The 21,394-nt window shown below is 39.3% G+C and overlaps 1 protein-coding gene across 1 annotated transcript in view; it reads left to right on the forward strand.

Annotated features, from left to right (window-relative positions):
• TTN (titin) overlaps positions 1–21,394 on the forward strand; it is a 275,821-nt gene that overhangs the window by 177,612 nt on the left and 76,815 nt on the right. The window contains exons 211-250 of the mRNA XM_061135156.1: positions 845–942; positions 1,645–1,813; positions 1,910–2,176; positions 2,278–2,544; positions 2,634–2,912; positions 3,001–3,409; positions 3,519–3,643; positions 3,748–4,014; positions 4,755–5,024; positions 5,117–5,419; positions 5,540–5,842; positions 6,124–6,311; positions 6,400–6,514; positions 6,622–6,906; positions 7,002–7,153; positions 7,844–7,991; positions 8,461–8,638; positions 8,927–9,048; positions 9,144–9,431; positions 9,541–9,837; positions 9,959–10,145; positions 10,598–10,713; positions 10,806–11,105; positions 11,225–11,524; positions 11,614–11,719; positions 11,808–12,004; positions 12,088–12,393; positions 12,489–12,767; positions 13,306–13,605; positions 13,716–14,018; positions 14,339–14,701; positions 14,982–15,284; positions 15,417–15,716; positions 16,207–16,503; positions 16,608–16,892; positions 16,986–17,279; positions 18,354–18,653; positions 18,764–19,072; positions 19,161–19,351; positions 19,745–20,174. Of these exons, the coding sequence (XP_060991139.1) occupies positions 845–942; positions 1,645–1,813; positions 1,910–2,176; positions 2,278–2,544; positions 2,634–2,912; positions 3,001–3,409; positions 3,519–3,643; positions 3,748–4,014; positions 4,755–5,024; positions 5,117–5,419; positions 5,540–5,842; positions 6,124–6,311; positions 6,400–6,514; positions 6,622–6,906; positions 7,002–7,153; positions 7,844–7,991; positions 8,461–8,638; positions 8,927–9,048; positions 9,144–9,431; positions 9,541–9,837; positions 9,959–10,145; positions 10,598–10,713; positions 10,806–11,105; positions 11,225–11,524; positions 11,614–11,719; positions 11,808–12,004; positions 12,088–12,393; positions 12,489–12,767; positions 13,306–13,605; positions 13,716–14,018; positions 14,339–14,701; positions 14,982–15,284; positions 15,417–15,716; positions 16,207–16,503; positions 16,608–16,892; positions 16,986–17,279; positions 18,354–18,653; positions 18,764–19,072; positions 19,161–19,351; positions 19,745–20,174 (9,996 nt within the window). The remainder of the gene's footprint in view (positions 1–844; positions 943–1,644; positions 1,814–1,909; positions 2,177–2,277; positions 2,545–2,633; positions 2,913–3,000; positions 3,410–3,518; positions 3,644–3,747; positions 4,015–4,754; positions 5,025–5,116; positions 5,420–5,539; positions 5,843–6,123; positions 6,312–6,399; positions 6,515–6,621; positions 6,907–7,001; positions 7,154–7,843; positions 7,992–8,460; positions 8,639–8,926; positions 9,049–9,143; positions 9,432–9,540; positions 9,838–9,958; positions 10,146–10,597; positions 10,714–10,805; positions 11,106–11,224; positions 11,525–11,613; positions 11,720–11,807; positions 12,005–12,087; positions 12,394–12,488; positions 12,768–13,305; positions 13,606–13,715; positions 14,019–14,338; positions 14,702–14,981; positions 15,285–15,416; positions 15,717–16,206; positions 16,504–16,607; positions 16,893–16,985; positions 17,280–18,353; positions 18,654–18,763; positions 19,073–19,160; positions 19,352–19,744; positions 20,175–21,394) is intronic.

The raw sequence follows: 21,394 nt of genomic DNA on the forward strand, positions 1-21,394 counted from the left end.
AAGACAGAATAGCTTCTTGAGTCACCTTCTTCTCTGTCCTCTACTTCGTCTCCACTCCAAGAAGACTCAGCTACAATGAGCGTATCTTCAAGCCTATTAGCCAGCACTTGTGTTCCAGAATCTCATTGATCAAGAAAGGTCATCTTGGGAAGGACTCACAAGGAGCCCTGAAAAAAGGAAGGACATGCTGGCAGCTCTTCAATCCTATAAATCCACCAACTTAATTCTGGAGATAAATAAAACTATATATATATATATATATATATAAAAGAATCACCCCCTCCCATTCAAAGCTTGTTGCTTAGTTGCGCTAATGAACTTTATGCCTTGTATGTGACATCTTTGAAGCTGGCACACACCAAAAAAGCTGAACATATATGATTTCAATTGCAGACTTATGCCTCTTAGCTATAGACAAGACTGGCCCTAGCTCTTCAAGCTGTACTACCACTGAATTCTTCTAATTTCTCAAAGATCATTCTGCCTGCCTTAAATAAGATAATGATTCTTTGCTATTGGTATTTCCTTTGACAATGTCAACTTTCAACTCTGGAGATGGATCAATGAAGATTTTTCCTTCCAGCTATCATTCAGAAGAACTAAGCTGGTGATAGACAGGAAGAATTAGTTGGGCATATAATATGCTACATAATTTTATAAAAACTACAGAGATGTGTAAAATGCAAAGTATCACAACTGAATGGCAGTTCCAAGTGACTTCCAAATCAGTTGTAGCCTAATATGAAAAAGCCTGCAAAAAACTCACTTGTTCTTAATATGCACTATAGTAATGTCAGAATGAATTTCTAGAAACCTCATTTTGAATTCTGACCTTCTCTTACAGCTCCTCATGTGGAATTCTTAAGACCACTCACTGACCTTCGAGTTAAAGAAAAAGAAATGGCTCGGTTTGAATGTGAAATTTCCCGAGAAAATGCCAAGGTCTGTGATTGTGTGGTTGCTAACTTGTGTTCTCCAATAAATTTGGTTACTTTTTGGTCAGCCAAAATGAGGGGGAAAAAAAAGTGAATCAAACCTATCTAATCATTTTATTTTTAGATTAATGGTTTTATTTTAGTATGAAAGACATACTTGATTTAATTGTTCTCTTGTTAGTAGTATTAGTAGTATTCATTTTCTATTATTTGAAAAAATATTATTTTTTTATAAATAATACAAATTGTATTATAAATAATACAAATAATAATATATTATTAATTTGAACCATAGGAAAGAGATTTTTCTTAAGCTAAAAACAATCAAATGTCAACAATTTCATATCTCTCAACTAAATACTCCTGGTGGCCATTAACTATCATAGATGAGTCAACTTTGAGTCTCTTTTACACATCTGGAAAACAAAGGAGTTGGTCTGCATGAAATCCAAAGCCCTCTATGACTCTACACTTATATGATCCCATTATTTTTAATACCTGATAATAGTGTCACAGCTGTTCACTTAATAATTGAAGAAGTGTGTTCTTGTTTTTTGGGGTTTGGTTATATTTACCACTTTAGTTCTTCTTAATAATATAAAGTCTTACTGACTGCTTTTAGAAGAGCTTAGGATCATAGTTCCTCTCAAGGACATACATGTGAAGGAATAAGAAAACTGATAAAAGTATTTGTTTATCTTAAATAAAGGTTCGGTGGTTTAAAGATGGTGCTGAAATTAAAAAGGGCAAAAAATATGACATCATATCTAAGGGAGCAGTCCGCATTCTTGTTATCAACAAATGTCTACTGGATGATGAAGCAGAATATTCCTGTGAAGTAAGGACAGCAAGAACTTCTGGCATGCTGACAGTTCTGGGTAAGAGTGAAGTCTTTCTCTGCAGAAGTATATGTGTTGGGGGAAAAAAAAAAAAATCTCCAGTTTAATTTATTTTTAAAAAAATTCTTCTTGCAGAAGAAGAAGCTGTCTTTACAAAAAATCTTGCCAACATTGAGGTTAGTGAAACAGATACTATAAAACTGGTTTGTGAGGTCTCCAAGCCTGGAGCAGAAGTAACTTGGTACAAAGGGGATGAAGAGATCATTGAAACAGGAAGATACGAAATACTTACTGATGGACGAAAGAGAATCCTGATCATTCAGAATGCTCACCTGGAAGATGCTGGCAACTACAACTGCCGACTCCCAAGTTCTCGAACCGATGGCAAAGTCAAAGTTCATGGTATGAAAATTACAATGAATGCTATTTTAAGAAAATCATGCTTTTCGCATTTAAGGTATAAATGCTAAAGTTTTCAATGTCTTGCAACTTTTTCTTTCCAGAACTTGCTGCTGAATTTATCTCAAAGCCTCAAAACCTTGAAATACTTGAAGGAGAAAAGGCTGAATTTGTCTGCTCTATATCAAAGGAAAGCTTTGAAGTCCAGTGGAAGAGAGATGATAAGACTCTTGAATCTGGAGATAAATATGATGTCATTGCTGATGGCAAAAAGAGGGTTCTGGTTGTGAAAGATGCCACATTACAAGATATGGGCACTTATGTAGTCATGGTTGGGGCCGCCAGAGCAGCAGCTCACTTGACTGTAATTGGTGAGTGTGTCTGTGCTTCTTAGATATACTTATATTTGCATCTACCACTTTGGTCCTTCATACTATAAAGTCTTGCTGATTGCTTTCAGAAAAACTCAGGATCATAGTTCCTCTGAAGGACACCCGTGTGAAGGAACAACAAGAAGTTGTCTTTAACTGTGAGGTCAACACCGAAGGTGCCAAAGCCAAATGGTTCAGAAATGACGAAGCCATATTTGATAGTTCGAAATATATTATTCTCCAAAAAGACCTGGTCTACACCCTCAGAATTAGAAACGCGAAATTAGATGATCAAGCCAACTATAGTGTGTCTCTGACCAATCACAGAGGTGAAAATGTTAAGAGTGCAGCCAATCTAATAGTAGAAGGTAAGTCACTTATTTGACATTAGAGATTTTAAAAATCAATTTCTATTATGAAAACAACTAAAATCAACATTCTTCTTCTTTCCAACAGAGGAAGATCTTAGGATCATTGAGCCTCTTAAAGATATTGAAACAATGGAGAAGAAATCTGTCACATTCTGGTGTAAGGTGAACCGGCTCAACGTAACACTGAAGTGGACCAAAAATGGAGAAGAAGTGGCTTTTGACAATCGTGTCTTATATAGAATTGACAAATATAAGCACTCTCTAATCATTAAAGATTGTGGCTTCCCAGATGAGGGTGAATATGTTGTCACTGCAGGACAAGATAAATCTGTTGCTGAGCTTCTCATCATAGAAGCTCCTACAGAATTTGTGGAACACCTTGAAGACCAGACAGTCACCGAGTTTGATGATGCTGTCTTCTCCTGCCAGCTCTCCAGAGAGAAAGCAAATGTAAAATGGTACAGAAATGGGAGAGAAATTAAAGAAGGCAAAAAGTATGTGAGAACATCTCAATCTCTATTTCTTAGCTATATATCCATATACATGTTTGGCAATTTAGTGGTCCTTATGAAAGCTAACCAATAATTCAATCTCTTCTTTTAGATTCAAATTTGAAAAAGATGGCAGTATACATAGACTCATTATAAAAGACTGCAGGCTGGATGATGAATGTGAATATGCTTGTGGAGTAGAAGACAGGAAGTCTCGAGCTAGACTTTTTGTGGAAGGTACATATTAAATGAAAGGACGATTTTTCATATTAGTACCAGTTTTCCAATGTTGTTAATCCCAATACAAACAAGTTTGTATTTATTTCACATTTTCTTTTCAGAAATTCCTGTTGAGATCATCAGACCTCCCCAAGACATCCTTGAAGCCCCTGGTGCTGATGTTGTCTTTTTAGCTGAGCTCAACAAAGATAAGGTGGAAGTCCAGTGGCTCAAAAACAACATGATTATCGTCCAGGGTGACAAACACCAGATGATGAGTGAAGGAAAGATACACAGGCTACAGATTTGTGACATCAAGCCCCGTGACCAGGGTGAATACAGATTTATTGCCAAAGACAAAGAAGCCAGAGCTAAGCTTGAACTGGCAGGTAAGTCCCTTTCTTTTGTCTTCAGATAGCCTTACAGTACTACAGATACTGTGCTGGTTTCAGACTTCACAGTTAATGAGAAAATGTTTGTGAGACCCTTTTATTCCTATTAAGCCCTGTCCACATGTTAACTATTCTAATTCCTCTCACCACGAAGAGCTTTGCTCTTTACTTACTGAAACCCAGCACAGTTCCTGGCATATGGCAGCTGTTCATTAACTCCTAGAATTAACCTATTGCCCTGTGAGTCTCCCCAGCAAACCGAGACCTAGAGCCAGCCCTATTCTTTTCTACTTTCCAAGTCCCTGTGGGGCCTCTTAGATCTGTTCTCATTCTGACCCAGGCTTCTAGACATCCACATCAGTTGACATTTTGAAAAAGCCATTAATACACCTCTTGTACATAAGAACAAGTTTGTCTGATTTATCTTGAACTAAATATGAGGTACCTACTCTATATAAAACAAAAAGCATGTTTTATGCACTATATTTAGGCCTGTTATTAACAGCAAAGAATGGAGATTTTATGGTTTCATATCATCCTTAATCCTCTATTCTTCAGAGTCTGATCATTTGTCCAGTAAGCTGTGAGAACTCGAAGTCTCCACTGTAAAGTTACTGTGATATGCTTCCAAGGTTATGTAACTAGTATTTGCTGACAAATGCATAGTAAAACAGCTAAGGCATCTCTGGACTACAATCAAGCACTCAAAAACATTCATATATGATTTTTCTCACTAGCTGCACCTAAAATCAAGACAGCTGACCAAGACCTGGAGGTTGATGCTGGCCAGCCTCTGACGATGGTGGTGCCCTACTATGCCTACCCCAAAGCAGAAGCTGAGTGGTTTAAAGAAAATGAACCCCTCTCTTCAAAAACAGTTGATACCACAGCTGAACAAACTTCCTTCAGAATTTTAAAAGCCAAGAAAGGAGACAAAGGAAGGTATAAAATTGTGCTTCAGAACAAACATGGAAAAGCAGAAGGATTCATCAATTTAAAAGTTATTGGTAAGCCCTTGAGTCACTTGGACTTTACTGGCAAAGCACAACTAAAAAGGTGATAATACACTAAAAAAAAAAACTATATATGTGAATTTCAGATGTTCCCGGGCCAGTACGTAACTTAGAAGTGACAGAAACATTTGATGGTGAAGTGAGCCTTGCTTGGGAAGAACCACTAAGTGATGGTGGAAGCAAAATCATAGGTTATGTTGTTGAAAGACGTGACATCAAGAGAAAGACATGGGTTCTGGCCACTGACCGTGCAGACAGCTGTGAGTTTACTGTCACTGGACTACAGAAAGGAGGAGTTGAGTACCTATTCCGTGTGAGTGCAAGGAACAGAGTTGGCACTGGTGAACCAGTAGAAACTGACAGTCCTGTAGAAGCGAGGAGTAAATATGGTAAGAAGACTTTTTTAAGTAAATTGAAAAGTATCTTTAAGTAAATTGAAAAGCAATTTATCTTTGCTTTTATCTCTGAGATAACTGAAAGCCCATGTTTTCTTCTGTGATGAAATGCAGATGTTCCAGGCCCTCCTCTGAATGTAACGATCACTGATGTGAACAGATTTGGTGTCTCACTGACATGGGAGCCACCAGAGTATGATGGAGGTGCTGAGATCACAAACTACGTCATTGAATTAAGGGACAAGACTTCTATCAGATGGGAAACTGCCATGACAGTGAGAGCCGAAGACCTGTCTGCAACTGTCACTGATGTGGTGGAAGCACAAGAGTATAGCTTCCGGGTCAGGGCCCAAAACCGAATTGGAGTTGGAAAACCAAGTACAGCCACACCTTTCATCAAAGTTGCTGATCCTATTGGTAAGTTCATCAAAAAAGGGGAAATAAGTACTCCACTAAATCAAGAAATTAAGCATATCAATTAAAATAAATCAAAGTTAATGCAAAGAACATCAGAAAAATTTGAACAAAATTGTAGAAATGCAGACTGTGCCTGCTTTTATCCAGTGACTACAGGGATGATCGAAATGATGACTGCATTGTCTTAATAAATCTGTCACTGAATTAAATGGTGGGCTTCCTAGGTGGCACCAGTGGTAAAACAATTAAATGGTATGCTCCAATTCTTTCTTCCAATCCAGAGAGACCAAGTCCTCCTGTGAACCTAAGTGCCTCAGATCAGACTCAGTCCTCAGTCCAGCTCACATGGGAACCTCCTCTGAAAGATGGAGGAAGCCCAATTTTGGGCTATATAATTGAACACTGTGAAGAAGGAAAAGACAATTGGATTCGTTGCAATAAGAAACTTGTCCCTAAATTGACTTACAAGGTAGGGCATGTGTATCTAAAATAAATAGTATATGATTGTGGACTTAAATGTATATATATTTTTTACAAATATTGATTCCTAATTTTAGGTTACTGGATTACAAAAAGGAAATAAGTATTTATATCGCGTATCTGCAGAAAATGAAGCTGGTGTTTCAGATCCATCTGAAATTCTTGGTCCTCTAACTGCTGATGATGCTGATGGTAAATGGATATTTCATTGTTAGATTTGGGAACAGCTCGTAGCTTCTTTGGGGGTACTAGGGATTTAAATATAGTATTGGAAAGTCATTAATTTTTCTCTTTGGTAGCTGAACCAACAATGGATTTAAGTGCATTTAAAGATGGTCTGGAAGTTATTGTGCCAAATCCCATCAAGATCCTGGTGCCAAGCACAGGCTATCCAAGGCCAACTGCTACCTGGTCTTTTGGAGATAAAGTACTAGAAGCAGGGGACCGGGTGAAAATGAAAACCCTGTCTGCCTACGCCGAGCTTGTCATTTCTCCAAGTGAACGTCCAGACAAGGGCATTTATACACTGAAGTTAGAAAATCGTGCGAAGGCAATTTCTGGGGAGATTGATGTCAACGTAATTGGTAAGGAACTAACCTTTTATCATATAAGGTAATTTGATGGTACTAACAAATATTGGTTCACGCTATTAATGATTCTGACTGAATTTTTTTTTCAGCTCGCCCAAGTGCACCCAAAGAACTGAAATTTGGTGATATAACCAAGGACTCAGTACATTTGACTTGGGAACCACCAGAAGACGATGGAGGAAGTCCATTAACTGGATATGTTATTGAAAAGCGTGAAGTCAGCCGGAAAATATGGACTAAAGTGAGTTTTGAGCACAATGCACCAACTCCAGAAAAGAGAATGGGGGACACCCTGTGATGCCTTGCAGAGTTAAATGTTTTTACCTCTACACTGCTGAAAAAGTACCTCTATCTTTTTAAAATGTATTAATGCTAATGCTTCCTGAGGTAGTTCAACTAAGATTTGGTGTAATTGCCTCATTCTGTGAGCTTTACCAGATCTTCAGCTAGGTTTGTTTAAAAAAAAAAATAAAGCAAACCCTACTTATTTACTTAGTACCTGATTAGTATCCAGTATGTCCTTTTAAAAGGGCTATAAGCCATTCTAAGGACACTAAGTACTAAATTAACTCCCTGGTCATCATACTTCTCACTCCACTAGATAACCTTAGTTGGCCTAATCTGCCATTTTCTCTCCCTAGTTTATACCATTACTTTCCTTTAACCTTGATTTATCATACTTCTACTTGCCCAGTTGGTAGAAAGAATCAATACCTTATTTGCCGACTTCTTAATGCATATAACTTATGAAACAATTCCACCTTATATTAAGGGTCAAATATTATTTTGTATCTTTCTTTGCAACTTTTTCCTTAATATGAAATTAACACATGAATCATCCTTAGCATTCAAAACTCTGCTCATGGAAAAACCTTGACTTGGGCAGAGAGTTTTTGGAAAATAGCTAATTAATTGTATTGCTTTGTCCCAGGTTACAGACTCTGTGACTGACCTAGAATTCACAGTTCCTGATCTTCTTCAAGGAAAAGAATATTTATTTAAAGTCTGTGCTCGTAACAAGTGTGGCCCTGGAGAACCCGCATATGTTGATGAACCTGTAAATATGTCAGCTCCTGCAAGTGAGTACATCCTTGATAATTTCTTACCTAGCCTCTTGTTACCTGTTTTTATTTTTTTCTTATTTATTTTTTGGCCACACTTATGTGGCTTATGGAGGGGCTTCCCTGGTGGCTGAGAGGTTAAAGCATCTGTCTGCAATGCGGGAGACCTGGGTTCTATCCCTGGGTTGGGAAGATCCCTTGGAGAAGGAAATGGCAACCCACTCCAGTATTCTTGCCTGGAAAATCCCATGGACAGAGGAGCCTGGTGGGCTATACTCCACAAGGTAGCAAAGAGTGGCTTATGGGATTGAACCTAGGTTATAGCAGTAAAAATGTGGAGTCCTAACCCCTGGATCACCAGGGAATTCCCACCTGTTTTTGCTTTAGACCTGGAGTTGAAGTTATGGGGGAAAGACACAGGTTGGCAACATAGAGATTTCACAGATGGTCTATCTAAGCCTGACCCTCTCTCTTTAAAATGCTATAGCGGTACCTGACCCACCAGAGAATGTTAAGTGGAGAGATCGAACAGCCAAGAGCATCTTCCTAACATGGGATCCACCTAAACACGATGGTGGTTCACGCATCAAAGGATATATAGTTGAAAAATGCCCACGTGGTTCTGATCGGTGGGTCGCCTGTGGAGAACCAGTGGCAGAAACAAAGTAAGTTTTTAAATTATTTGACATAAGAGTACTCTTACTACATGGGCTTTATTTTGGAAAGTCTAAATGTTAAGTTTAGAACTTCTTTGGTGGGTCTGTCTAATTTTTTTTAAAGTGCTGCTGAACTTACCCTTTAATCAATATTTTTATTAATTAAAATATTGAAGCAATCCAGAATTAAAGGATAGTATTATACCAGGGGTATGAATTTGGGAAATATTATGAATACTACACAATGGGACAGATGAAATGCATTAAAGTAAAATATCCTCTCTTGTTCTCTGACAGAATGGAAGTGACAGGTCTTGAAGAAGGCCAGTGGTATGCCTACCGTGTGAAGGCCTTGAACAGGCTAGGACCTAGCAAGCCAAGCAAACCCACAGAAGAAATCCAGGCTGTAGACACACAGGGTACTTACTTTAGGTTTTTGCTTTATTTAGTCAAGACTTCTGACTTTAACTCCACCTGAACTTGCTAACATCTTAAATAATCTTCTCCAATTTAGAGGCTCCAGAAATTTTCCTGGATGTGAAGCTCCTTGCGGGTATCACTGTAAAAGCAGGAACTAAGATTGAACTTCCTGCCACTGTAACCGGCAAGCCTGAACCTAAAATAACCTGGACAAAGGCTGACATGCTTCTGAAACAGGACAAAAGAATCACCATTGAAAACATTCCTAAAAAATCCACAGTGACAATCATGGATAGTAAGAGAAGTGACACTGGCACCTACATCATCGAGGCCGTGAACGTCTGTGGTCGGGCCACCGCCGTGGTAGAAGTGAACGTCTTAGGTAAGGGAGGTTCTCGTTTTAAAAATGAGCAAACTCATTCCAGCTACTTTTGAAAAGAAAACGTGATTTAAAAATGTGGTTTTTTCTGAGTATGTAATGCCATCCACAGATAAACCCGGACCCCCAGCTGCTTTTGACATCACAGAAGTGACCAACGAGTCGTGTCTTCTTACATGGAACCCACCACGTGATGATGGTGGATCTAAAATCACAAATTACGTTGTGGAGAGACGAGCCACTGACAGTGATATGTGGCACAAGCTCTCATCAACTGTCAAGGATACCAAGTTCAAGGCAACCAAGTTAACACCCAATAAAGAATACATCTTTAGAGTTGCTGCAGAAAACATGTACGGTGTTGGTGAGCCAGTTCAGGCCACTCCAATAACAGCCAAATTTCAGTTTGGTAAGTTTCTCATTAATCAGTTAGTTTAAAGAAAAAAAAAAAGGATGCTTATGTTAAATGTATCCTTAGTTGTCATATTTGTATAAAGGCTATATAACCCACATGATTATCCTGTCTATAGATCCGCCTGGACCTCCAACTCGCCTCGAACCTTCTGACATCACTAAAGATGCAGTGACCCTCACATGGTGTGAGCCAGATGACGATGGTGGCAGCCCCATCACAGGATACTGGGTTGAACGATTAGATCCTGAAAGTGATAAATGGGTTAGATGCAATAAGATGCCAATAAAGGACACAACATACAGGTATGCCCAAGCTCTCCATCACAATGTTAAAACAGCAGTGCATACAAATTTTCATTCTTTAGCATTCCTTTTGAATATATCTGATTATATATTACTATAAAAATTTTAATGATCTGATCTTTTCTATTACCACATAATTTCAAAAAAGACATAAATTCCATTGAAGGACACACTTCTTAATTTCTTACCGTAAAATATCAACTTTATGAAAGTCGCAAAGTGTTTGGTCCTCCAGTATATTAATGATTATTATTATAGATATTATAATTAGATTGGTACATGTGACCAAATCTTGTGTGTGACCATGAAAAGGCCATTTTTAATTTATATTGAAATATTTTCATTTAAATTGCCAAACCAATCTTTAAATTAATTACATTCTTCTATGTGAAATAAATAGAATTTTCTGCTTTTCATCATGGTATTCAACTCACATTTTGTTCCTAATTCAGAGTGAAAGGTCTCACAAATAAGAAAAAATACCGATTCCGTGTGCTGGCTGAAAATCTTGCTGGACCTGGAAAACCAAGCAAATCAACTGAGCCAATCTTAATAAAGGATGCCATAGGTATGATTCATTCGTTTTCTGTGATTGTTTTGAAGCTTATATTAATTCCTTTTGACAAACCTAAATAATGATTTCATTTCATTGGCTTGCAGACCCTCCATGGCCCCCTGGGAAACCAGTTGTGAAAGATATAGGCAGAACATCATTAATGCTGAACTGGACAAAGCCAGAACATGATGGAGGGGCAAAGATAGATTCTTATGTCATTGAAATGCTAAAGACTGGAACAGATGACTGGGTCCGAGTGGCTGAAGGAGTTCCCACCACCCAGCATCTGCTCCCAGGGCTCATGGAAGGACAGGAATACTCATTTCGAGTTAGAGCTGTGAACAAGGCCGGGGAAAGTGAGCCCAGTGAGCCCAGCGACCCTGTGCTTTGCCGGGAGAAGCTCTGTAAGTCACTTTTGATTATTTCATCTTTGCTATCTGGGTTCTTCTTAGTGACGACTAGAAAATTTAGTGAAAACTGAATATTGGACAATAAAAAATTGACTATTTTTTTTTTCCTTCAGATCCCCCATCACCACCTCGCTGGCTTGAAGTGATCAATATTACAAAAAATACAGCAGACCTAAAGTGGACTGTTCCTGAGAAGGATGGCGGGTCGCCCATCACCAACTACATTGTGGAAAAGAGAGACGTGAGACGGAAAGGCTGGCAAACGGTGGATACGACCGTGAAGGACACCAAGTGCACGGTGACCCCGCTGACGGAGGGCTCGTTATATGTGTTCCGAGTTGCTGCAGAAAATGCCATAGGACAGAGCGACTACTGTGAAGTGGAGGACTCTGTCCTGGCCAAGGACACCTTTAGTATGCTAACTTCACGTTTGTGACACCATTTATAGCAGATTGTCACTTTTCTCTCTGGTTTTTCTAACCGACGAAAATCTTGCTTTCAGCCACGCCTGGACCACCCTACGCTCTGACAGTGGTTGATGTGACGAAACGACATATTGATCTGAAGTGGGAACCACCTAAAAATGATGGTGGAAGACCAATACAGAGGTAGAGTGTTAATTAACTCATAAGGAAAAAATTATATCTGGCTGAAAATTCTTTATTAGTGTTAACAACATGCTTGTTGTTTCAATAGATATGTCATTGAGAAGAAAGAAAAATTAGGTACCCGTTGGGTGAAAGCTGGAAAGACCTCAGGACCTGACTGTCACTTTAGAGTAACTGATGTCATTGAAGGAACAGAGGTCCAGTTTCAGGTTCGGGCAGAGAATGAGGCTGGAGTTGGTCACCCAAGTGAACCAACAGAAATCCTGAAAGTTGAAGATCCAACAAGTAAGTAGTGCTGATTTTACAAAGGATGTTGTCCAGAGTTTGATGATGAGATTATGGATGCAAACATTTCACTGTCTTTTAAGGTCCTCCTTCACCTCCTCTTGACCTGCATGTTACTGATGCTGGGAGAAAGCACATTGACATTGCTTGGAAACCTCCAGAGAAAAATGGTGGAAGTCCTATTATAGGATACCATGTTGAAATGTGTCCAGTAGGCACTGAGAAATGGATGCGAGTTAATTCTCGCCCAATAAAAGACTTGAAATTCAAGGTTGAAGAAGGTGTTGTGCCCGACAAGGAGTATGTGCTGAGAGTGAGAGCGGTTAATGCCATTGGAGTCAGTGAGCCATCTGAGATCTCTGAAAACGTGGTCGCCAAAGACCCAGACTGTAAGAACACAGTTTCTCTTTACAACTAATACAGCAAACTTTACTCCTGCATTGCATTTCGACATAACTATTTTCTGCCCCCTTTTGGATTACAGGCAAGCCAACCATTGATCTGGAGACTCACGACATTGTTGTCATTGAAGGTGAAAAGTTAAGCATTCCTGTTCCCTTCAGAGCTGTCCCAGTTCCAACTGTTAGTTGGCATAAAGACGGCAAAGAAGTTAAAGCAAGTGACAGATTAACCATGAAGAACGATCACATCTCTGCACACCTCGAAGTTCCCAAGAGTGTCCGTGCCGATGCTGGCATTTACACCATTACCCTAGAGAATAAGCTTGGCTCAGCAACTGCCTCAATCAATGTCAAAGTCATAGGTAATCATTCTTTGATGAAATACCAGGCGTGCTTTACATGTTGGGAAAAATGGTTAACTCTGCAGTGCTAGTAGAAATGGCTTCATGAGTTGGCTATTTGTAAACTAAATGTCCTTTCAGATTATTTCTTACCATATGAGAAGCAAAGCAATTCTAAAGAAATGAAATTACTAAACTCGGATTACATTTGTTTACTTCTGTTGTAATTATTTGCATATGAAATAGCAATTTGAATAAAAGATATACCAAAAGAATGTTTAAATAACCAATACTCATTTATTAATTGTATTTTCAAGTTTTCATAATGTTCTCAACCAGGGGTGGTAACATTTTCTGCCCCTTCCCCCACACATGGTGGTGGACAGTGTTTGGAAATTTGGGGGGCCACTTTTGCTTGGAACAAAACTAAGGGGGAGCTACCGATATTTAGTAGTTTAGAGTCAAGGATGCTAAATGGCTTACAGTGTCCTACACAGAGAAAGTGTGTATTCTTAATACCCAGCCTTTTCAGGTTATAAATCATTTTTGTTTTTAACAGGCCTACCTGGGCCATGCAGAGATCTTAAAGCAAGTGACGTGACCAAGAGTTCTTGTAAATTAACTTGGGAACCTCCAGAATATGATGGTGGAAGCCCAATTCTTCATTACGTCCTGGAACGCAGAGAAGCTGGGAGGAGGACGTACATACCAGTCATGTCTGGTGAGAACAAACTGTCTTGGACTGTCAAGGATCTCATACCAAATGGTGAATACTTCTTCCGTGTTAAAGCTGTCAACAAGATTGGTGGAGGCGAATATATTGAACTGAAAAATCCAGTCATTGCTCAAGATCCAAAGCGTAAGTTTGGGTTGTGAACATCATAAAGCTAGGAGTTGTGCTTTTTTTTTTTTTTTTTTTTTAACAAGATGGGTTTCCCTATATTAACAGGTTTTATTCTTGTACTCCAGAACCCCCTGATCCACCTGTAGATGTTGAGGTACATAATCCTACAGCTGAGGCAATGACTATTACATGGAAGCCACCTTTGTATGACGGAGGAAGCAAGATAATGGGTTACATCATAGAGAAGATTGCTAAAGGTGAAGAGAGATGGAAGAGATGCAATGAACACCTGGTCCCAGTCCTGACCTATACAGCAAAAGGCCTTGAAGAGGGAAAGGAATACCAATTCCGTGTGCGAGCAGAAAATGCTGCTGGTATTGGCGAACCCTCTCGGGCCACTCCTCCAACCAAAGCTGTGGATCCTGTTGGTAAGTCATGTTTAATGGGTTTGCCATCTTCCCATCATGAAAGAAATGAGAATAATGTTCTGTCAGGGCTTCCCAGGTGGCTCAGTGGTAAAGTGTCTGCCTGCAATGCGGGAGACCCAGGTTCGGTCCCTAGGTCAGGAATATCCCCTGGAGAAGGAAATGGCACCCCACTCCAGTCTTCTTGCCTGGAAAATTCCATGGACGGAGGAGCCTGGTAGGCTACAGTCCATGGGGTCGCAAAGAGTGGGACATGACTGAGCGACTTCACTTCAGACATTTTCATCAGAACTGAAAACAATTATTGCTTTTAATCGTTACAGATGCCCCGAAAATCATTATGAAAACAAGCCTAGAAGTCAGACGAGGTGATGAAATAGCACTTGATGCAATTATTTCTGGCTCACCTTACCCAACAATTACATGGCTAAAGGATGAAAGTATTATCACACCAGAGGAGATTAAGAAGCGGGTAGAACCCTTGGTTAGGAGAAGGAAGGGTGAAGTTCAAGAAGAACAACCATTCGTCCTGCCTCTGACACAGCGTCTGAGTATCGACAATAGTAAAAAAGGAGAATCTCAGCTACGTGTCCGAGATTCTGTCCGACCCGATCATGGCCTGTTCATGATCAAAGCTGAAAATGACCATGGTATTGCAAAAGCTCCATGTACCGTCTGTGTGCTAGGTAAGTACGTAAAACTACACTTTGCAGTGGAAGAAAGTTAATATAAGAGTTCGTGGGGGCAGTTAAAAGGAGTGGGAAATAGCTTCAGTCAGGTATCCTCATTCTCTTCTCCTGGCTACGTCAAAGAAAACTGACGTTGTTATTCATTAGCTAATGTGATACGAAGACAGATGCAGGAAAAACAGAAGTTGACGTCACTGAAGCACATTCAACATTTACATTTTCCATTGCAAGCAGTGCTACAAAAATTTTTAACCACTTCTTTCTTTTAAAATATCAGATATACCAGGACCACCGATCAACTTTGAATTTGAAGATATCAGAAAGACCTCAGTCCTCTGTAAATGGGAGCCACCCCTTGATGATGGTGGCAGTGAAATTTTAAACTACACTTTGGAAAAGAAAGACAAGACAAAACCTGACTCAGAATGGATGGTTGTCACCTCAACGCTTAGGCACTGCAAATATTCAGTGACAAAGCTGATTGAGGGAAAAGAGTATCTCTTCCGTGTAAGAGCTGAAAATAGGTTTGGGCCTGGACCGCCATGTGTTTCAAAGCCATTTATAGCTAAAGATCCATTTGGTAAGGTTCTTTAGCATCTAAACTTTGCCTTTTTATCATATGTTGCTATATACATTATCCCAGCTTATACACTTGAATTTTTATGTCATACTAGGGAATTAATTCAAACTTGCCTTTTTTTATTTTAATCAGAACCACCTGATGCACCTGATAAGCCCATTGTGGAAGATGTCACCAGTAACAGTATGCTAGTGACATGGAATGAACCAAAAGATAATGGAAGCCCCATCTTGGGTTACTGGCTTGAAAAACGTGAGGTGAACAGCACACACTGGTCTCGTGTGAACCGAAACCTTCTGAATTCTTTGAAGACCAAGGTAGAAGGCCTTTTAGAAGGACTCACCTATGTCTTTAGAGTATGTGCTGAAAATGCAGCTGGACCTGGAAAGTTCAGTCCCCCCTCAGACCCCAAAACAGCACGTGATCCAATCTGTAAGTAATTCCTTAAGAAGAAAGAGGGTACTGCGTGGTCACTATAATTAACAGTACTGTTTACTGCTACTTTTAATTTCTAGTTTTCAAGTTTTGTATGCTTGAAAGTTGTTAAGAGAGTAGATCTTAAATGCTACTAAAAACTGGTAATTATGTGAGGGGATGGTGGTGTTAACTAACATTTCTGAGGTAATCATTCTGTAATACATACACATATCAACTCATCACGTTGTACACCTAAAACTTACATACATTATATGTAATATCTCAAAGCTGGAAAACAAGCTAAATACTAGCAGTAACTACAGACATATGTTGAGGCTGCAGTGTAAAATTATAAACATTTGTATATATACCTTAAAAGTTTCAGGGAGCAATATTTACCCATATTACATGTAACATACTGTGGGGAAGAAATGGGGTAGCATAAGCTACTGCACATTTTCAAACCGTCAGTGAGTTTTGATTTCTGTGTGTGCATTCATTCTAGCTCCACCTGGGCCACCCATCCCCAGAGTCGCTGACACGAGTTCCACAACGATTGAACTGGCCTGGGAACCCCCAGCTTTCAATGGTGGTGGGGAAATTGTTGGCTACTATGTCTATAAGCAGCTGGTTGGCACAAATGAATGGTCCCGCTGCACAGAGAAGATGATCAAGCCCCGTGAGTACACGGTCAGAGAAATCCGAGAGGGTGCTGATTACAAACTTCGAGTGACTGCCGTCAACGTTGCCGGTGAAGGGCCGCCTGGAGAAACAGAACCTGTTACTGTAGCTGAACCACAAGGTACTTAACAGGGACATGAATAAGATGATGGGTATTTTCCCAGGATAAGATTTTTTTCCTCCCCATCTTTCTGGAGCTAATGTATGACTGTTCTTTTTCAACAGAGCCTCCAACTGTGGAACTAGATGTTTCTGTCAAGGGTGGAATACAGATTATGGCTGGGAAGACTCTCAGAATTCCAGCTGTGGTGACTGGCCGTCCAGTGCCAACAAAAGTGTGGACCATTGAAGAAGGCGAGCTGGATAAAGACCGTGTTGAAATAGAGAACGTTGGGACCAAGTCTGAATTAATTATCAAGAATGCATTGAGAAAAGACCATGGCAGATATGTGATTACAGCTACCAATAGCTGTGGTTCCAAATTTGCAGCAGCCCGGGTAGAAGTTTTTGGTAAGAAATGTTAACATGGATTTCCATAGGATTTTCTCTAAGCAATACTATCTTACTACATTGATTTTCTGTTGTTACTGTTTTATTTTTCAGATGTCCCTGGCCCTGTTCTTGACTTGAAACCTGTTGTAACAAACAGAAAAATGTGTCTGCTTAACTGGTCTGATCCAGAAGATGATGGAGGAAGTGAAATCACAGGCTTCATTATTGAAAGAAAGGATGCTAAGATGCACACTTGGAGACAACCAATAGAGACTGAGAGATCTAAATGTGACATCACAGGTCTCCTTGAGGGACAAGAATATATGTTCCGTGTGATTGCCAAGAACAAGTTTGGCTGTGGCCCTCCTGTTGAAATAGGACCGATTCTTGCAGTTGACCCACTAGGTAAAAGAGAAAGTTTTGTGTTTATAAAGTGAATATTGATTGCTTGTAGTTATGTCATTTATGCATGGAGTTTTATGGCTTCAAATTCCCAACAATCTCCAGATTTATATTTGGAGTATTGAGAAAGGTAAAAACCAAATAACTACAAGCAACTGTAAGGATACCATATTTACTATAATTTCAGTGTAATTTTTGGCATGGTTTTATGTGGTGAAAAACTTAAATCATTGGAGCTTAGCACAAATGAAAAAAAGACCAAAGGAAATCTCCTTGACTGGTATGAACAAATATGAAGCTCTAATACGGCACACAACTGGTAATGCCTGCTGACATCACATTCTAGAGAGCAAAGTCTTTCTTGTGGAACCACAGAGTAATTATTCCTCCTCCACCACCACCCAAAAAAAGAAACAAAAAATTACCTTCTCACTGTAACAGCCCATCTCAAAATATCTGCTGCAGCTCAAGTTGTGCCAGAAAAAACACAACGGAGCTGGACTTAGACAGTAAAGCTCTGCTTCTGGTTGCAATAATAGTCAAGAATGGATTGGGTCTAGTTTCACCATTCTGAGCTTATTCTTTCTATCTTATCCTTCAGTACACAGAACTACAGCAGCATCTCTTAAATTCCCTTTCCACCCCTAAACCAACACTTGAGGCAACATGGTTCAAAGTATATTCGGTAGACATATCCATTTTCTGTTAATGAGAGAGGAATACTTTGCTCTCAGCTGGTCATTCAAAGCAAAATTTCACAGACAGCCCTCCTAGGTCATTAAAATTAGCTTTCTCAGTGACAGAGGTAAAACATCTAAAATGCTAAATATAAAAAAGCATACATGCACCTCAATTTAATCAATAATCTTGACTACCGAGTTTACCCAAAGGAAAAAAAAAATTCTGCCTATATGAATTGCCTGTAATTTTGGTAGTTGAGATATTGTGAGGATTTTAAAGACAGATGTAACATTACGCCAAGTAGAAACCTATTTTTCATGTAATTTGAAGTGAAATGTGATTTCACACATGAGTACTTGCCTCATTCTTGCCATGTCAACCTGCCTCTGGTTGAAGGTCCGCCCACGTCTCCTGAGAGGCTCACGTACACAGAGAGGACCAAGTCCACCATCACCCTCGACTGGAAGGAGCCCCGCAGCAATGGCGGCTGCCCCATCCAGGGCTACATCATCGAAAAACGGCGTCATGACAAACCCGACTTCGAAAGAGTTAACACGCGCCTCTGCCCCACCACATCTTTTCTTGTTGAAGACCTCGATGAACACCAAATGTATGAGTTCCGTGTCAAGGCCGTCAATGAAATTGGTGAAAGTGAACCATCCCTGCCTCTTAATGTGGTCATACAAGATGATGAAGGTGTGGAATCTATAAACATAATGGTCATTTGAATGCATGTTGTCTCACAGGTTGTGTGAACATCCTTATGACCGTGCTGTTTTCTCCCCCACTTGCCCTTCTCTTTGCAGTGCCTCCAACTATTAAGTTGCGCCTGTCTGTTCGAGGTGACACCATCAAAGTTAAGGCGGGAGAGCCCGTTAACATTCCCGCAGATGTGACAGGCCTTCCGATGCCTAAGATTGAGTGGTCCAAGAATGAAACTGTGATTGAGAAACCCACCGATGCACTTAAGATAACTAAGGAAGAAGTTTCCCGAAGTGAGGCAAAGACTGAGCTTAGTATTCCCAAAGCAACCCGGGAGGACAAAGGCACGTACACGGTGACTGCTTCTAATCGCCTTGGTTCAGTGTTCCGAAATGTCCATGTGGAAGTATATGGTAAGTGATCCTCTTTCTTACAAAAGAGTGAAATCCAGCATCTGTTTAAGAATTTCCTTCTCAATCTCCTCCATTGGCTCCTTTTCAGATCGTCCGTCCCCACCAAGAAATCTTGCTGTTACTGACATTAAAGCTGAATCTTGCTACCTAACATGGGATGCCCCTCTAGACAATGGTGGCAGTGAGATCACCCATTACATCATCGACAAGCGCGATGCAAGCAGGAAGAAAGCTGAATGGGAAGAAGTTACCAACACAGCTGTAGAGAGGAGATATGGGGTAAACTCTTCTAAGTATTTTCTTATGCACATTAAAAGGATTTGAGTCTGAATAAACACCATTCTAGCATGACCTTGGAATTTAATGATTAAACTTAAAACTCCACACAAAAATCCTTAGTTTTTAGCACCTTGCGCATAAGGCCCCTTAGTAATTTCTATTTGATATACAGATTCTCTTTTACTTGAGAGACAAATTATTAGGTTCAATAAATGTACACATTCTCATTTTAAAAGACTTTCTCCACGTTTAAGTGTATGTACTCAGATAATTGAGTCTATAGATTTATTTCTTTTTACAGTCTTCCCCTATCAAATGACTTGAATTTTAAAACAAGTGAAAATCAACATAAGTATATTGTTTTTAAGAAATTATTTTTCATCCGATTTCTAGATCTGGAAACTTATCCCCAATGGTCAGTATGAGTTCCGAGTTAGGGCAGTGAATAAATATGGAATCAGCGATGAATGCAAATCAGATAAAGTGGTCATTCAAGATCCTTACCGCACTCCTGGACCTCCGGGAAAACCAAAAGTTCTGGAGCGCACCAAAGGGTCGATGCTAGTGAGCTGGACTCCTCCTCTGGACAACGGCGGCTCTCCAATTACTGGTTACTGGCTGGAGAAGAGAGAAGAGGGAGGTGCCTACTGGTCACGTGTTAGCCGAGCACCAATAACCAAAGTGGGCTTGAAAGGCGTGGAATTTAATGTTCCCCGTTTGATTGAAGGTGTTAAATACCAGTTCAGAGCAATGGCAATAAATGCTGCAGGAGTTGGCCCTCCCAGTGAACCATCAGACCCAGAAATTGCCGGAGATCCCATATGTAAGTATGCTTCCACCTCTGGAATATATCAAGGGCAGAGCCACTGAATGGATAACTGTGCTGTTAAATTTCTTGTATTTATTCTAGGCCAAGTTATTTTATTTATTAAAAGTTTCGTACTTATGTAGACTGTCAAAAGTATATATGTATGTGTGTATATACATATACACACACTAAGCACATGTATCTAATATGTATATGTATGCATACACATAGAGAAACTCATATGGTTTTTAAACACTTAGATTGAACCTAGTATTGTATGAGGAATCACAATAATAAAGACCCTGGACTATATAGCTCCTCTTTGCTCCCATATTTAAACCTCTGCCTCCTTAATCAGCTACTGTGGAAATTGTCTCTCTCACTAAACAGACCTTCCAGTAGGAGTTTAACAGAAACAAAAGGTTGTTAAATTTTCAGTAATACATATTGAACAAAGATGTAAGATCTTCAAGCATAGTCTGTGAAGTCAAATAAAAAGCAATTCTGAAAGATCTATAAGCATATCAGTTCAAAAATTAAAATACTGTGGCCTTAATGATTAATGCCATGTGTTGCATGTATGGATTTTCTGTGGGAAAAATTCAGCTATTTGTAAAAAAGACTTAAAATAATCTAAGTCCTATATGGAGCATATATAAAAAATGAATTATTCATTCTGCAAGCTAGTATTAAATATATGCAATATGTAAAGAACTGTCTTGGGCACTGGAAAGGCCTATCATCATTAAAAAGATGAACAGAGTAAAAGAATTTCCATAATTGTAAAGCACTGTCAGAAATATAATGGATTGTTATGTGATGAGGGACAGGGTCAATGTCTACAATACAAGGCATTAAGAATCAGTTTGTGTTTAAAAGTTTACAGCTAATGATGAAGTCATTTTTTAATTTCATGGTAGGTTATATTAAGTTTTTAGTATAGAATATTGAAGAATCTCTTCAAAGAGTTCTCAAAAGTAAAATAGCTTTTTACCAATCATGTGTAAATAGAATAATAATCTATCAAAAGCTAGCTAGTAGACTTTCTATCCCAGTTAGTTGTTTGCTTTCTTTCTTTTAGCATTAATGCTAAATGAAAATAGACTTTCTTATATTTCTCTTCTCTAGAAGGTAATTTATTCCTTTGGCATTCCTATTTTAATATTTTAAAAATAAAATATGATCAGGCATAGTAAAATATTCTTACAGTACATAAATCTAGCATCTCATCAGCT

This window comes from Dama dama, chromosome 33, assembly GCF_033118175.1.
Source record: "Dama dama isolate Ldn47 chromosome 33, ASM3311817v1, whole genome shotgun sequence".
NCBI lineage: Eukaryota > Metazoa > Chordata > Mammalia > Artiodactyla > Cervidae > Dama > Dama dama.